The sequence below is a fragment of the Epinephelus lanceolatus genome, chromosome 16 (assembly GCF_041903045.1).
Source record: "Epinephelus lanceolatus isolate andai-2023 chromosome 16, ASM4190304v1, whole genome shotgun sequence".
Taxonomy (NCBI): domain Eukaryota; kingdom Metazoa; phylum Chordata; class Actinopteri; order Perciformes; family Serranidae; genus Epinephelus; species Epinephelus lanceolatus.
This window is the reverse complement of record NC_135749.1, coordinates 14,303,599-14,321,402: the sequence shown is the minus strand read 5'-3', so window position 1 is coordinate 14,321,402 and position 17,804 is coordinate 14,303,599. Positions and strand designations below refer to the sequence as shown.

The following is a 17,804-nucleotide window of genomic DNA, read 5'->3' as shown; positions in this document are numbered from 1 at the left end:
AGGTTCCAGAATTTTAAATAGACCTATTAAAAAAAACAAATTATTATTCGGTTTCTTTGGAAAGGCAGATGTCTAAAAATAAAACTGGTCACTCAAAGAAAGAAGGAGTTTGTTAGACTATACTAAATTTTAAGTTGTATTTCCAGGCTCTTACCTTTTGCCAGTTATTAAGTTTGTTCAGTGGAAACACCTCAACTCAACGGCTCAATATTGAGAGGAATTTGGTGGCACCAGGTCACTTGAACGACAGGCCTCTCTGTTGGAAAATGCAGACTGAAGCACAGACAAATAATAAGCAAAAGCAAAAGCTCTGCAAACGCAGAGCAGTATCGTGTATGCTGTTCAGTGCAGCCAGGAATGCACAGATTTATACACTGGGGAAACAAAAAGCTGTCCACTTACATCTACAGGAGAAGGGACACTCCTCCGTCTTGGCCAGGGAGGACAGATGGTTTGAGAGAGGTGTAAAAGAAGCCATCTACGTCAAGCTGGAACGACCATTGTTAAACAGAGGGGATGGCTTACGACACCACTTATCACCCACCTACAATGCAGTCTTGGGATCCCTCTCCAAACGACTCCACACACATTCACCCCTGGTCCCACCTGACCCTAACGACTCACATGGTGGGCAGGTGGGCCAACGACTCACATCGTGACCTTAATGACTCTGCAGGAGTTCACACCCACGCATGATTTAAAGCCTGCACCCCTGCACCAGTGATTTAGAACTGAAGAAGCTTCTTGGATGAGAGGTGAAACGTCTTCAAGAAACGCAAGCAAGTCCAGCTGCCTACGATATGGCACTTTTGATGACAAATAATAAGCCTATACGATTCAAAATTTTTGAAAAATTGAAACGATATATAACTGGAATTCACACTGGCATGCCAATCCACCAGTGTATTAGAATAATTCATTAAGGTCTGGAGGACAATATTTTACCTCATCTCAATGGTATAATTCAGGTGAACACTGATGACACTGGTTTAAGAAGCTTTCAGGATCTGAATGAAACATATGAATTGTAATCGAACTCCTTTTTTTTCTGTAGGCTATCTACAATTACAATCTGATATACTGCTTGCAAATATCTAAAGTGACAGTCATGTGGTTATTCATCCAGTAATGGGCTTAATTATGAAACTATCTGGATTAGCTAAAGGACACTCTTGTTTTAGTTTATAATATTTTGTTAGAACACACACAAACTCCACTGGGTGATATGACAGTTTGGAATATTGACTACATTCAATCACTGATAGATTGGGTCAGAGTTTGGGGGAATGTTTCCCTTTCTTCACAAAACTTAAATCATAAATTAAGACTCTGAAATTCATATATCAAACTTACTTAACACCAAAGTGGCGTTATATGATGAATATATTAACGTCTCCAAACTGTACCCTGTGTGATTTGATTTCTTACATATAATGTGGAAGTGTCCATCGTTAAGATTGACTGCTCTCCAGCATGTATGCTAATCAATGATGATTAAAGGCAGAACTTTAACCATACTCAAAGGCAGCTATGGCTATCAGCATGCACTGTTCCTAAAAAAGATGTTGGCTGTTAGGTGGTAGCTGCCACACAGTCTTTCTACACAACAGTGAAATTACTCTTTAATAGAGATTTTATCTGTGGAACTCTCTGAGGATGAATTGGGCAGGTCATGTTAGGCTTGAGGCCAGGGAGGAGGCACTAAACTTCATTTTGTTTTTATTTTTACTCTATAATGCAGGTTTAAGATTAGGCATAGGGTTATCTATATATGCTGTGACAATGGCAGCAGTTATTTGTTAATGTGTACCTGCAAGTTTTGTCAAAAATAAAAAAGTCCAAAGGAAAAAGAAAACAAACATTGTGTGCAAGTTTTGACTTTGCCTAAAGTTGCATCATTAGTTCAACAGCAAATTAAGAATTGTATTTGTATTCTTGTGACAAGTTGTGATATTGCTCTTGTATGATATTTGATATTTATTTTGAGTAAAAAAAAAAAGACACGAACATACAAACAAGCAGACAAACAGAAAGAAAACAAATAATGAAAAGCATCATGAAAATCGACTGTCAATGTATAGTTACTTTGATTTACACATTCGAAAAGGAGTGAATGAAGTGAAACAGCTCCTGTAACTCAAAATCTGTAATAGCTCACCATGATACTGAACCTTTATCATTAAACAGAATGGGTTTGCTGATAGTTTGCCTTTGTTGGTGCCTTTATTTCTTTACATGCTAATTTCTGTCAAGATGAGTTTAAAACAGGTTTCCTTGTATTCCCTACAGGCATACACAAACTGCACAGAGACACACATGCATGAAACAAACAAAAACTTCTAATCAGATTTGTCTTAAAATAATTAAAGTGTTTTTTAAATAAACTTTCTTGAAATTGTTATGCAGAAAGATTGTAACACATTGTGTACAAAACATGAGTTCACAGTTCCAGACATGCCTTGGAGATCTTAAGGTTGTGGTAAGAAGGATAAAGAAAAATTAATACTTAAAAGTTATATTGGTACAGTGATTTTAGGCTATATTTTAACATTTTTTGAAGATGTTTTCTTTAAGAATTTGGATTCATGAAAATAAAAGTCAGTAAAAATAATATAATAATATATATATAACAATAATTAATATACAGTGAAGGATTACAGAAGGTCGTTATAGTTAACTCCACACTTGTTTTGTATGTGGGTCAAACAGTCAAACTCATCTTGCATCATTTTTCTTGTGACGCGGACTGGTCAGGCAAAAATTGTCCTCGCCGGCCACCGTATGATGTCGTGGCGTTTGCTGATGTACACGGAGTTTCCCCTCTTACCCGCTCATCATTAGCTGTGATTTCTGGCTTATTTAGTCTGAATTTATTTCCTTACACGTTACATAAACCACCGGACAGTGTTACCTTAAGCGGTTCAAGATGAGACGCGCCGGTTTGGGTAAGAGACAAGCGGACATTTTGATTTTAAACTCATAGTTAGCCTGCTTGCTAGTTAGCTAACAGCGAGCTAACGTTAGCTAATGTTGTTGCCAAATGTGAATGAATGATGTGTACTCCAGGCCTACGTTTACATAACTCCACAGTCTGTGACAGGCTAACATACTAACAAATAGCTAAAACTGTGTTTTAATCATCATTGTCGCTTTATTTAGGTGAAGGAGGTGCTGGGAATTATGTAGCAAGTGGATACAGTGTGTATGAAGAGGAAAATGAACACCTACAGGAGGGACTGAGAGCTAAAGTCAACGCTTTGAAGAGTGTAAGTTACTGTTGATTAAATGTGTTTATTAAGTGTTATAATATTGGTGAATGCTACAGAAAAAGCTGCACATCAGAGTTGTGTGGTGGACGTCTGTGGTGTCACATGTAATATGACACACATATCTCATTGAAGATCTTAAACGTTTGTCCCATATGGACTGTTAGGTCTAAAATAATGTTAACTAATGGCCTTGTTGTCTTGATATTTACATTTTGATACTTCATATTTACAGCTGTCTATCGACATCGGAACGGAAGTGAAATACCAGAATAAAATGCTGGATGACATGGTGAGTTTCATTTTCCTTTCTCACTGACCAAACACTGTGACAAAGTGTAAGTGGTAAAGGAGATATTCACAGCACCTATTAAAAATAAAAGTCTTACTTAAAGGAATACTTAACCCACAAAAGACCATTTGTGAATCAGTTAGTTATAATGATAATAATAATAATAATAACAACGTTATTTATATAGCACCTTTAAAAACAGAGTTTACAAAGTGCTTTGACAAACAAAGCAAAAAGCGGAATAATCAGGAGCAAATAACAACAAAAAGTCAGGCAGAACAGAGGCGAGATCAAATTAGATAAAATGAGAAAAATAGAGGGCGAAGCCATGACAATTAAACACACAAATGTCACGGTAAAGGCAAATGAGAGTAAGACCAAAAGGATAAAAAATGTAGAAAAATGAATAAATATAAATAAAAGAATGACGACGATAAGGGCAAAAAGATATACTCATTAAGATAAATAAATAAATTAACATAAAAAATACGGTTTGAAATCTAAAATAGATGACATTACTTAAAGGCAAGTCTGTAAAAGTGGGTGATTTAAAAGAAGTGACTGAATCTGCGAGCCTTATCTCCGCAGGCAGGTTGTTCCAAAGCCGAGGGGCCCTGATGACAAATTCACGGTCACCTTTAGATTTCAGCCTCGACTTTGGAACTGCCAGGAGGCCCCCGGCTCACATGGGGTCAACATTTCTGATGTGTAGCTAGGGGCCAGACCCAGGCGAGCTTTAAAAGTGATCAGTAAAGTCTTAAAATCAATTCTAAAATGAACGGGAAGCCAGTGGAGAGAAGTCAGGATTGGGTTGATGTGATGTCCTCTATTAAAACCAGTAAGTTTGAGGCAGGACAGTGACTTTCGGTTAATGCCGGAAAGTTATGCAGTGTTACCTTGAATTTGTGAAGACAACTGCATGTATTGATTGATTGGGGATCCCATTTAACAACAGCAAAAGCAAGTCTCATTTATCAAGTCACGAGCTCAGGACTTCCCAAACACATGCATTCCCTTAGTATTGGAGTCTGGCTTTGAAGAGAGCATAGATATGTTTTGCTGTGCGTTTTTGAAGTACTGAGCATATCATTGGATAAATAAGACTTTGGTTATACTGGAAAGAGTTATGTCAATCAATCAATCAATCAATCAATTTTATTTATAAAGCCCAATATCACAAATCACAATTTGCCTCAGAGGGCTTTACAGCATACAACATCCTTCTGTCCTTTGGACCCTCACAGCGGATAAGGAAAAACTCCCCAAAAAACACCCCCTTTAACAGGGGGAAAAAAAATGGTAGAAACCTCAGGAAGAGCAACTGAGGAGGGATCCCTCTTCCAGGACAGACAGACGTGCAATAGATGTTGTACAGAACAGATCAGCATAATAAATTAACAGTAATCCGTATGACCAGAGAGAGAGAGACAGAGAGAGAGAGAGATATGCAGGACAACAACATACTACTGGCATAGACTACTGGCTACTGTGGTACAATTTGTTGAAAGTATATATTAGTATCTGGCAGTATACATGTGTGACAATCATATGTGTATAATAACAGTAGAAGTATGACTAATGACTAATGATGGCAGCAGCAGCAGGAGGCATCTGGCAGGACCACGGCAGCAGCATGTGAGAGTTTGTGAACATGTTTTGATATAGTTTCACGTTTGTTAAAGGTAATCCTGAATAAATAAATAAATCAGTATGTTTGACGTTCTCTGTGGAGGCATATGACAATATATTTTTCAAGGAATTCAGTGTAACACAATTTACAAATGGTCATTTTTTCAAAAGAAGTATTCCTTTAAGTACAAAAGTATTGGCAGCAAAATTTACTTAAGGAATAAACACTTATTGTGCTGTGATTTATCGTATTATTTCCTAATTGATATTGACCCGGAAGCAGCATTTTAATGTAGCAGCAGGTGGAGAGGGCACTTACAGCTACATGTTACTGCTGCCACTGTTACTGTTAACACTACCAATATAACTGCTGCTATTGAGCCTGGACTTCTACAAATCCTGTGTGCAGTAATGTTGTACACACTCCCCACTTACACACAAATCCTCTTATTCATATATATACATACAGTGCTCATTCCATTCCGTCTTTTCATACATCTCATTCCATTCATATTCTTTAATATAATTGTCAAATAAATTAAGTAGAAAGGACAATTTTCCTTCTGAAATGAAGCTGAAATAGTAAATAGTGCCTCAGAATTGTACTCAAGCAAAAGCATGTATCTACATTTCACCATGTAAGTATGTTTGCCTGCTGGCCTGCTTGGTCTTTAAACTCTGCATCCCCCTCTCCCAAACTAGGACACAGACTTTGACTCAACAGGCGGCCTGCTTGGTGCCACCATCGGCAGAGTCAAGCAGCTGTCAAGAGGCAGTCAGACCAAACTGCTGTGCTACATGCTGCTCTTCTGCTTGTTCGTCTTCTTTGTCCTGTACTGGTTCATCAAGCTGAGGTGATAGGAGGACTCTGTTGGGACTTGGCCTCTGAACTCCACATCTTCATCCCCAGTCTGTGCCACACCCATGCATCTCAAAACTAGACCCACATGATGCTGACGAGAAAAGGCAAGGATTTGTTTTTAGGTGTCTCAGCTTTTCATGTGCCCACGTCGTCTCTGAGTACTTCATAGAATGACCCCAAAACTGAATCAGGAAAGGAATCCTACTGATGTAATGTGATGGAATCCCTAAAAGTAAAACTCGGTCTGAGATGACTGACCATGTGAAGTAGTGTATATAAGGATGTAGACACTGCCTGTATATGTATACACACTTATTAGCAGCCCAATTTACCTAGATGGAAAGATGAGGCATAATATTAAACATTTAACAACTATAGACGATATTACTGTGTCAAAAACTTTATTCCAGTTGTGGGCACATTATATGATAATGTGGGAGTGATGAAATGGCAATCAGTCGATACAGACCAAGTTGTGTTAAAACTGATTAAGTTATATAATGCTAGTTCAAGCTAATAATTTAGTGTGTTATTACAGCATTTGGCATCCATACAAAATTATAGCAGTGTCTACATTGTTTCATCTTCGTTGTAAAAAATGTTTTTTAATGTAAATAAACAAATTTTATGCTCTGACTCGACCAGTGTAAGTATCTGTTTTCTACACACATACAAGTAATGTGTCAAAAAAAATCAAACTGACCAGTTTTTTACTAGGTTTTATAAATTTGTCAGCGAACACACAAAAAAATCGCAGTTTTTGCTGGATATTGTTTTTACATAAGTCATTTTTATACACATTATTTAACTTCGTCTATTAAAAACTATATATATTTATTCTTTAAAGAAGCAGTGTGTAGGATTTAGGGGTATCTGTTGGCAGAAATGGAGTATGACATCCATGATTATGCTTTCATGAGTGTATAATCACCTGAAACTAAGAAACACTAAGAAGCAACATCTCCGCATGCCTTGAGAGGGCTATTAATTTAGTTGCAATCTGCAACCTCACCACTAGATGGCACTAAATCCCACACGCTGCTCCTTTAAGAGATGTTTAAATGAACTTGTTATAAATTACATAACAGTAAAATTCAACTGTAGGCTGTTCACATTTGTAAGGTCATCAACAACAAAAACACGTGCCTCATTATTCTGTTTGAACAGCTTAAGAGATTCATATGGACCACATGCAGTATTGTTAGAACAACCACAGACAAAATGCAAAACCGTCTAACTTCCTTGTAAAGTCAAGATTTTCAACATTAGGACTGCACTTAGGTGATTTATGTTTAGCAATTCATTGTGAATGATTAGCACATAATCAGCAGCATTGTGACATCTGTCCCTGGGTCAGGTGTTGATGACATCACGGCTTGGGTAGTGTGTCCATGTACTTGCAGATGATTCCCAGCATGACCTCATCAGCGCCTCCACCAATCGAAATTAACCTGGCATCTCTGTGGAAAGGTAAAAGTTATAGTGTTATTATCTGAATTTCTTTCAACAGCTTCAATAACTACAATTATTTTTTCCTTACTTAAAGCAACATCATGCATCCTGAACCCCTTGTCCAATGGTATTATTTACCCCATCAGTAGATGTCAGCATAGTACAAAGTATGGGCTGGGAGAACCTGACTCAAACACTGTTACGTGATTACACACTGTGTAATGTCAACACTGCACAACAGGAGACTGAGCCTGATTACACGTCTTCAATAGTTATTATTAACTGATGCTGATCATATGCTGCTTCTGTAGAAACCATCAATTAATCTGATCCCAACAATTTGGTTTAACTTCTTTGAAAATAAATTAACCATGAGCTTCATCAAGCTCCTGCCAACTGGTGAGGTTACCATAGAAATGTTATACCCTCACAAAAAGCACATAGTTGGCAGCCAAATATAACCACAGTTGGCTAGCAACCTGTGCAACCTTTTTGGATGAGATGAGAAAGTGCACAGGGGTGAAAATACTGGAAAATCAAAGTGCTATATGCTATACATCACTGAGGAAATGTTTTTTAAACCATAAATCACTCATCGAAAGACATTTTATTTCAGTTAACATTTCTCTGACTGGTTTTACCTGAAAAATCTGCTGACCAGCACGTCACTGGTGAAGCCCATTCCTCCCCAGTACTGGAGACAGGTGTCCGCCACTTCCCTGGCCAGGCGGCCCCCCTTTAATTTGGCCATGGATGCCAGCTTGGTGACATCATTGCCTTTAATGTACATTGCTGCCAGGAAATTTAAAAAAAAAAGACAGAAGTAGTGACACAAGCATGGGCGAATGTGAAAATGTCCAGGTGGATTAAAAGGAAGAATGCGGCGAGGAAAACAAAGACAATAAACAAATGGGGTTCAGATTTAAGAGTCCCCAGTGGCTCATCAATGCCTCTATTGTAGGTACCCTCCAGGGGAACATGTGTGAGCTGCGTGATTTTTCCTGTTACAGTTTGTGCATCTGTGTGTGTGTGTGTGTGTGTGTGTGTGTGTGTTGATCTACCTGTGCCAAACAGATGCAAAAGCTTTGATCTGTTTCTGGGCAAGCGAATCGGAGCAGCTAGATGAATTCATTCAAAGCTGCTTGCCACTGAAGTGGTTACAAACACAACGAGAAAATCACAAGACCTCGAACACCCGCCCGCCAGATGCACCCACATGTTCATAGCGTAAACACTGCAGTGTAAGGCACTGGGGATGTTGTTTTGGAGGAGCTGGTTGTGTGCCAGGTTTTCAGGTGGCCAAGCCTGTGGGGTTTGATGTTATGCCAGTACACACTAAAACAATAATAGTTTGGTAGAGCGAGGCCAACGTTACTGTTTAAACATGTAAGTGTCCTTCAGCAAGACACTCCAGTACTCAATGTTGTTTGAAAAGGGCATATACATCAACACACTAACAATTAATGGAATTAGATGGGAAGTCAAAAAGCTTGTAGCTGTCAATGTTGATCCTAAAGCTAACAGTTACTGTTTATAGTGAACCAATCATATCAGTGTTCATTAACTTATTACTACTTAGCAGACAAGTAGTAGACATTATTCTTCAGCTTGCACTTTGCCCTCTATCTTTTAAACCAACCTGCTGCATTAAACGTGGATAAATTACTCACTCAAGGCTAGTTTGGCATTCACATCATTCTTGCAGAGCTAAGTCAGCCGTGGTCTTTGTTATCAAAGCCTCAGTCTTATCTATGGTATTACATGCCATGAAGACGGCTGCCTGCACTCATTTGGTATGATTTTACTGAAATCCTCCACATGCAAAAGGTCGATGTTGCAATTAAATTTATATTTAGAATATAAATATTTTTATATTAATAAATAACATTGATACTACCCAAAAGTGTACCAGTGGATTGATAAGTAGAGACAGATGTTTGAAAAATAACTGATACAGTAACTACTAGGGATGTCCCGATCACATTTTTTTTGCATCCGATCCTGATACAGAGTTCTTTATTTTGAAACCGAGTCCGATCCGATACTTTGCAAAGCATTAAGAAAGAAAAAAAAGAATGCATCCAAGTTGTCCCATAAGGTTTGTTTTTTATTTAAATAGTATCCAAAAAGCTTATCGGTGGTTCAGCAGCATAAAATGTAAACAAATTCAATATCTTCTTCTTGTCTTCAATAAACAAAATAGGCCTATATCTTTATACATTGGAAAGCGGAGGCAACAATGAACAACATAGATGAAAAACCTGGCCATTTTTGTTGTTTTGATTCCTCCAATCTTTTACGATTTTGTAAAAATAATGTGATTGGAGCCAATACCTGAGGATCAGATCGGGACATCCCTAGTAACTACACAAATAAAGGTAACACACACACACATTTGCATAGATGACCTAAGCGTTGTTAAGGAGGAATCCGCACTCTGACAGCTGCCTTGTTACCACTGTATTCATTCAGTGTGCCTCCACGGTCTGAGGTACAAATGGACAACAGTGGGATAAGATGGTGCAACAGCTTTGCTGGTTTTAAATTTAAGATGAAATCATGGCTAAAATCAACCCATCATCATGTATGTGTATTGTTGTTGTGGTGTCTTAGTGTTGTAGTTGTATTGTTGATGCTGTCCTTATTGTTGTCTCGCTACTGTTATTGCTGAAGCTGAAGCTGAAGCTGCTGTGTCATGAATATGTTCTATTTTGTAACTGTGTTTTTCATATAACAGTGTCTTTTAGCAGAGAAATTATTCCGTTTCCTGCCCAGGGACTACAGATGAAAATTGGCTTATAGCTAACTGTGGCGCAGCTACGGAGATGTGCACTGTCCCTGTTAAATAAATAAAATAAATAAACATTTAAAGTTAAGCGTTCAGTATCTGCAGACAGCTGCAGACTTGTACCTATCATGCACGCTATTTGTACTACAATTAAGGGTCCACATTGGACTGGCAATGATGCACCATTAAGTTGTTTGGCAAAGCATAAAAATCAAGAACAAGGAGCTTGCACATTAGTAAAGACAATGGCGACAACACCATGAAGAGCTCCCATGATTGTTGTTTTCGGCTAAACAAGAAAAGCGCGAAATGAAAATACGTAATGTATGCCTGCTTTATGAGAACAGGACCAGCAACTGGAGGTGGAACAAGTGAATTTTTGCAACGGCAGCATACACAGTTGCCACACTTGCTATCTGGATGACATCATTTACGTTACGCAGACCAAAACAGACCCTGACAGACGAGGAACAGAGTCATTTAGATGCAGCCAACACTACCAAGCTAATCTTTCATTTTTGTTACGTCATGTCTGTATATAAAGCAACCCCACCTGTAGCACGGTAGAGGAGGGAGCGGAGCAGCTCCACCTCCGTCTGCAGCTCAGCCAACCTGAAGTGAACGGCTTGGTGGTAGAGGACAGGCTGCTTGAAGATCTTCCTCTGCCGTGTGTACTGGATGGTCTCCTGAATGATGTTGTCCATACTGGTGACGACTGGAGGTGTTAAGATAAAGAGACAGAGATAAAACCTTAGAGCTATTGCTTCCACGTGCACTGCATGCCTGTTTGTGCGTGCTTGTCATTTCTGTCTCTGATTCATGTTGTGATGCACAAACCAAGCTGATTCAGTATTTGCATTTAAAGTTTCAATTTTCCTACACAGTTTCTCACACGTTCTGCCCAAGCAAACATTGATGTTAGCTTGTTACTAAAATAAAAAACAAACAAACAAATACTTAACAGAAGATTAATGGCTCGAACTATGTGACCTGAACTTCTTGGAAACTGAAACGGAAATGATCCCGTAATATAATAAACTACAATTTACAGTAAGTGGAAAAGTAAAGAAAACGAGGAAAGATGACGTCTGATTACTGGATATTGCCGGGAGTGAGGGAGAAATGAGGAATTAAAAGAAAGGCTCACTCACCATTGGCCACTGCCCAGAGCCTCTCTTCCTGGAACTGAAGCATCTGATAGGTGAATCCCATGCCTTCCTGGCCGATGAGGTTCTTGCAGGGCACGCGGACATCGTCGAAGAACACTTGAGCTGTGTCCGATGACCACATGCCGAGTTTATCAATCTTGCGGGCGATGTGTACTCCTACGGGGAGAAGGGCAAGAAAAAAAAAACCATCATCATGCATCTTGGCAAAGGCACAGTAATAACAACGAATCCTATTGATAGAACGGAAGGATGTTTTTGGGTTATATGCTCATGTAAATCATGTGGGAAGATTGCAGTAAATCATTTGTTTTAGTAGAACTGAAACAACACAGAATCTTTAATTTGAGGGCTGTTTTAGATGTAATCGAATCCCAGATGATGAATGTCAATTACAGAGGTTTTGTCCAAAGAAAAGATCTTCTGCTTTTACATGAAAATCATCTCACAAATAACTGACTCCTACCTGGCAGCTTCATGGGCACACAGATGAGGGATTTATTTCTGTGAGGTGGCCCGTCGCTGGTGTTGGCGAGGAGACAAATCCAGTCAGCCTGGGTACCATTTGTGGTCCACATCTTTCCCCCGTTAATAACGTATTCCTCCCCTTTCCTTACTGCCTTGGTCATGATACCTGAATCAGTGTGTGGTGGAGTGTGTAAATGGATGGAGAGAAAGAGAAATTGGGAAGATGATTGCAAGGATGGAAGGTATGTTTTAAAGGATGAACAATCCAAGAAAAACAATTTGGGCTGTTAAAAGAAAGATGTTACTCTGAGCAAAGGTTGGTGTATTAAAGTAAGGGCCCTGTCTTCAGCACAGTGCAACTGTCATTGTTTGTTCCAGATGCCCAGTGCCCACACGGCATAAGTAGTAAATGACCGTTCAGGTGCATAGCTAACAAATGAAAACCTGGTCTTAAAATCAGCGGCACAGGATTTTCCTGCTATTTAATGGGCACATTATTCAGACAGTAAGATGTGCCTACACAGGCTGGTTCACAAATGCATATACTCACTTACTACTATACTACACTCACCAACGCACAGTTGGGTTGCAGGTGGGTGAAAAAATACATCATTAATGAAGAAAATATCAATAACATTCTCTATACTTTGAACATAGGAGAGAGCAAAGCGGAGCTGCTGTCATCTGATGCTCCACAGCAGATTTCCCATTTAGAGACACGCTGTGTGCATTCGTGCACGAGGAGCAGTGTAACTTCTTTATGTCAGAGGATAAAAGTTCAGCTGTGTTTCAACCGTCGAGTTTATAAGTACAGTTTTTAGTTTTGCTGCTTAAATTTCCAATTTTCTGCCATGCCATTGCTGCTCTTTACGCATTACTCTTAGAAGAAAATCACTTGCTTCTCCAATTTGACAAATATGCCACATAAATAGCAATGCACCACGATTAGATGCACCTGACTTTTAAAGGAAATGAGCATTGACATACTTGGTTGAATTCATTTTACGCCTAAAACACTCCTATGATTAATTAAGGGACTGTATTTAGTGTGTGCCTTGTGTGTACCATATAACCACCAAAAGTGGAGATGGACACATAAATGCACTTTTGACCATGGGTCTTCAGTGTTGTTCAAGCCATGGACCCCTTAGCTGAAAGAGAGACAGAGCAGGGACCCCTACTGCATATACTGTATAAAATTGAGTTGCATAATAACCTGGGGGCCTACAGTAACATGTAGGGCGGCCCAAAGTGCCATGTAAACATACCCTTTAATGGTGCATACAGTACCAAGCTATTAAAACAACAACAACGTGTTTTGGTGGACGGTGTTTCAGAGTCTCTTGCTCGAAACGTTTTAATAGTTATAATTAATGAATAGTTAAACAGCTGATTAGACAATATGTTTCAACTAGTCCATACCCATTGAGTGCACAGTTGTCCACGTACAGTTTCACATGGTGTGTATTTGGGATACAGGTCATAGGAAATTGCAGATTAAATAGTCAACTGAACCCATTAAGAAGAGCAATGTATTCAGACAGAGTTTTTGTGAATTTGATACTACGATTGCTTTATTGAAAGTACAGTAGTACCACTGCCAATAGTGGGATAGTTAGTGGGCTAAAACTGTACATTAGTAGTTGAGGTAGCACGTTGAAAGGCAGATAGTTAAAGTGTTTATATGTTGTATTGACTTAAAAGTGGGGCGCACTGGTAGTTCACATGGGAAAGGTGCGGCTAGCCCTTGTTGCGGCGGTGGGGGTTGGAATCCGGGCCTTCGTTCATTTTTCTGTTGTTATAGCGCCACCCAGTTGCCAATTAGAGTTAAATTTCTCCAGTCACCTTGAGGCGTCCTGTTCTACATATCTACCAAGTTTAGTAAAAATCAATATGGCGGTTAGGCCTAGATAAGAAATTAGCTCTCTAGCACCCCCATTTTGTTTGATGGGGTCAATAATGGAGGGGTCCCCTCAGATTATGTGTGGTCATATGCCTACAAAGTTGCGTGGTGATGGGTGAAACCCTTGAGATGTTATACACCTTTATGTGATGAGCCACGCCCTCCGCAATATTCATTGCCTTATAGAAGCTCAGTTTTAGTAAGTTTTCCAACTTTTGCAAGAGGAAACTTAAGATATTGGTCCTTAGATTATGTTCACTGAGTCTCATGCAGATCGATCAAACTTCCTAGGAAGAGATCGATTTTAAGTGTTTTTCAAAAAATTCAAAATGGTGGAAAATCTATACAACCGGAAGTTATGGGTTCTTGGGTAAATTTGTTCCTCATGAGGAGAGGCATCTCTGTGCAAAGTTTCATGTCTCTACGACATACGGGGCATGTGATAGTAAGATAGTACATAACTGTTAGCTAACTAGTTCCCCTTGCTGTAATGGATCGGTGCAACACAGTGATTCCGCGTTAGCTAGCATACATGATAGCACAAGGATTCATTGGTAACAGTTAGCCTGTCATCAGACCTCAAGCATTATACATACTAATCCAGAAAAAAAGAGCCCAAAACATGGTGGAATCTGATGATGGTGAACTCTGGCCTCTATACAGTGTGTTGCATTTGCCATGCCTGCTCTCCCGAGAGAACATCAGTACAACAGTGACTGCTAAATTGCTGTATTTCTGGCTCCTTAATCATTTTTGCAACTCGAATTCAGTCACAATGGTCCTTCAGGACCTTAGCAGGAAATTATATGATTAGAAACGAATGATGAAGGAGACGTACTTGAGACATCAGAGCCAGCTCCGACTTCACTAACACCGAGGCAGGCCACTTTGTCCCCCATGATGGTGGGAAGGAGGAACTCTCTCTTTAGCTCAGCTGTACCAAACCTGCAGACACACACACACATGAAGAAATAAAACATATTAGGAGCTATATACTGGCAGTTACTCTTTGACACTAAGGGCAATCCAAGATCATCCCTTGTTGAGTTCCGGTAAAGAGATCCAGAACGCAACACTTTTTGTATCTAATACAAGCATGATTGTCAACAGTCACATAATAAACCATACTGTGTGACTGTCACAAGACACAGCAGTAGCTTTACTGCTATAAAACCACAATGTCATGTTTGACGCAATTAGAGTTTCAGTTTGGGTTCAGTATCCTGAATCTCCCACGGTATTCCTTTCTTTTTGCTGCTCTCTTAACACTTAGACCTTGTTGCGAGCTCGTGTAGATCCCCTAATTAAGCTCCCGAGACTGTCTCTTCCACTGAATTTTGTCTTAAGTCACCAGCAGCTGTTTCATAATATATCACACAAGAAGCCAAGACCCGACGTGGTAACACAAACAATTGCCAAATATGTTTATACTCAAGGGAGTGTAACTATAATAAGGACTGTGCAGCAACCACTAAGATACATGATACCGCACTGACTTAAGACTCTCAGCTTGTCACATAACAACTTTTACATGCAGCACAGTAAAAAGCACCAGAGTTAATCCTTAGTTTGTGCAGCAGTTAGTTTCAGTGTCAGTTGTTTATAAAACTCTGCAGCCACTGTGCTGGCAAAGTAGCATTACAGCTGAGCAGATGGTGCAGAACCAGTTAGGAATCAGTGCACTGATTGACTGTAAAATGCCTCTAGTATTGTTTGTCATTACTTGTTGTTCCTTTATCTAACAGAGTAACAACCTGTACAAACAGTGTGGATATGGATTTGGTTACTCACACCAATTAATATTGGTATGAGAGGTTTTTAACTGGTCATCACATTGAGTGCAATCAGTGAAACTCACTACTTGCTCACCAGTGGAGCTGTTATTGTAAAACACACTAAAATAAACACAAAGCTACGAAAAGATTGGTGAAAAAAGGAGACACATCTGTGGAGCTGGATCATTTAATGAACAAAGTGTCTGAAATAAAGGCGCTCCTTCCACTGTTTGGACATGGTGTGGTTTTAAAAACTCGTACGTCAAACACAATCTAATTATCTGCAGGCTAAACAGGGTGACAGTTGTTGCCGGGGTAGCAATACAACCTTTTACGACCTCGAAATCAAACACACCCATGTGGGATGAATGTTTGAAAATGCACTCCAGCTCGAACACGAGTGGCTCTAGTGGTGGTGTGAAAAGGAAAAAAAACCAAAGCAGACTTTGTTGCCTGAGTCACTGATTTGTTGTTGTCCTTCTGATAAGAAAAAGCATTGCAGTTTACTGCGCTGCAAACTGTCTTGTGCTCTATCATGTGTTATGAAGTTTGTGAGATTGTACCTGGCGAGAGCAGGAGTAGCCATGTCAGTCTGTACACCGATGGCCATGGGGATGCCTCCACAGCGAATGTTGCCCAGCTCCTCTGACACCGCCACGCTGTAGCTGAAGTCCAGACCCAGGCCTCCATATTCTGCACGAAACAAAAGACACACACTCGTTCAGCTACGGATGTTCAAGGCTGACAGTTCATTGTACACTGTGTGGATTCTTGAGTTTAATATTAGTTCCCCCTTATTTATACACATTTGACAACAGATGAGCACATTTACTAGTCAGCTAAGACAGATAAAGAACGTTGTACCAGTGTCACTGTGGATAAATTTATCCCACTCCTACATTAGTCACCTTAAAGTGGCCTTTGTACCCACCTTCCCTGTCCACTGTTGTCTCTGTGATAAAATCACTGGCTAACGTTCCTGTACACACTGGTATACATATAATATTCTGAGCTGATCTGATCTGTTGGCACCGGAGCATGCACTCAAATTAATTACAGGATGTTATCATTAATTGCGCTATCTGTAATTACGTGTAAAAAGCACTGTTGGGAGATCAGCTGCGTGGTGCAGGGTCACTGTCATCTCAGTGTCATCTCATCTGTTCTGCTTAGTACATCAAACTTCATTTTGATCTCAGCCATTTACTGAAAAAGTCAAAAAATGGATGTCTGTTTCCTCCATTCTGGCAGTGCAGGCATTTGCAAAGACCTTAGGTCCTTAATGGAGTTGAACAGTGCATTATGAATCATGTTTAAAACACCACTTTCTGTCAGTTATCCTCATAAAGAGCCATCTTTTCTGCATTCCCTTTCTTTTGCCTTTCATCATCAGTTGCAGCAGCTATTATGAAACGAACAGGCTGGTTTTTATACTAATATACTTAATGCTAAAGGCCAATTTTCTGTCCGGTACTCATGGAATTAGCCGGCTAATGTGCTCGCTTTTATCCTGCTTTTGTCCTAAAGTCGTTTGTGTTGCACACATTCAGATCTCGATATGAAAATGAATGGTCTTTCTGCAGCACAAAAAAATGAACATCATCACCCCATGCCGGTCTAACAAATGTAACGTGACAGTTATTCATTTAAGACAAATCTCTTGATGATAACGTCCGGTCCGCCAAAAGTAACAAGACTGAGTATTTGTGAAATGCTCAGGGCTCCGTTTTCCCATGACTAAATACAGTATTCCAGCCGCTGGATGATGGATACTAGCACTGACTGACAATGAATAACTATCAGCAAATTTACCACATGGAGGCCTGCAACTCCAGCAAAGTGGTTTAATATCACCTGTCAGACTAGTTATCGAATAGTGGAAAGCACAGTCTGGCAGCCCGTCAGAGAGTGACGGGGAGAAAAAGAGAGTGAACAGTATAAATCGGGACAGCGAAAAAAAAGGAAGATATAGCGGGACAAGCAAACAAGGGAGTGGGGGAGCCAAAAATAAGAGGAAGCAGGTGCAGCTGTGCAGCGCTAAGTCTCTGAGCGCTGGAAACCCTGCGGTGGATAATGTGGATGAAGGGAAGCACTGAGGTTTATCCCACTTTCGGCCAAACAGCAGGCCGTCTGGTTGAACAAGCAAGCAGAAGAAAAACAAACAAAATTCTGTCACAAATGTCAATCCTGCGCACATGTGTTT

At 39.7% G+C, this 17,804-nt stretch overlaps 2 protein-coding genes across 2 annotated transcripts in view; one reads left to right on the top strand and one right to left on the bottom strand.

Annotated features, from left to right (window-relative positions):
- Positions 1-2,781: 2,781 nt before the first annotated feature.
- Positions 2,782-6,685, top strand: bet1 (Bet1 golgi vesicular membrane trafficking protein). Its single transcript, XM_033637252.2, has 4 exons — positions 2,782-2,945; positions 3,160-3,266; positions 3,502-3,558; positions 5,890-6,685. Exons 1-4 carry the CDS (start codon positions 2,927-2,929, stop codon positions 6,043-6,045), a joined length of 339 nt encoding a protein of 112 aa, XP_033493143.1. The 5' UTR covers positions 2,782-2,926; the 3' UTR covers positions 6,046-6,685.
- The window catches only part of LOC117263656 (zgc:85777), a 25,471-nt gene continuing 14,100 nt past the window's right edge, over positions 6,434-17,804 (bottom strand). The window contains exons 3-9 of the mRNA XM_033637251.2: positions 16,165-16,294; positions 14,665-14,771; positions 11,922-12,089; positions 11,441-11,614; positions 10,843-11,004; positions 8,143-8,293; positions 6,434-7,509 (exon numbers count right to left, since the gene is read on the bottom strand). Of these exons, the coding sequence (XP_033493142.1) occupies positions 7,419-7,509; positions 8,143-8,293; positions 10,843-11,004; positions 11,441-11,614; positions 11,922-12,089; positions 14,665-14,771; positions 16,165-16,294 (983 nt within the window). The 3' untranslated portion in view covers positions 6,434-7,418. The remainder of the gene's footprint in view (positions 7,510-8,142; positions 8,294-10,842; positions 11,005-11,440; positions 11,615-11,921; positions 12,090-14,664; positions 14,772-16,164; positions 16,295-17,804) is intronic.

Bases quoted from the DNA above. Each gene is read 5' to 3' on its own strand.
- bet1 (XM_033637252.2), top strand. The intron at 3,267-3,501 runs GTAAGTTACTGT...TCATATTTACAG, and splicing joins AAGTCAACGCTTTGAAGAGT to CTGTCTATCGACATCGGAAC. The intron at 3,559-5,889 runs GTGAGTTTCATT...CTCCCAAACTAG, and splicing joins ATAAAATGCTGGATGACATG to GACACAGACTTTGACTCAAC.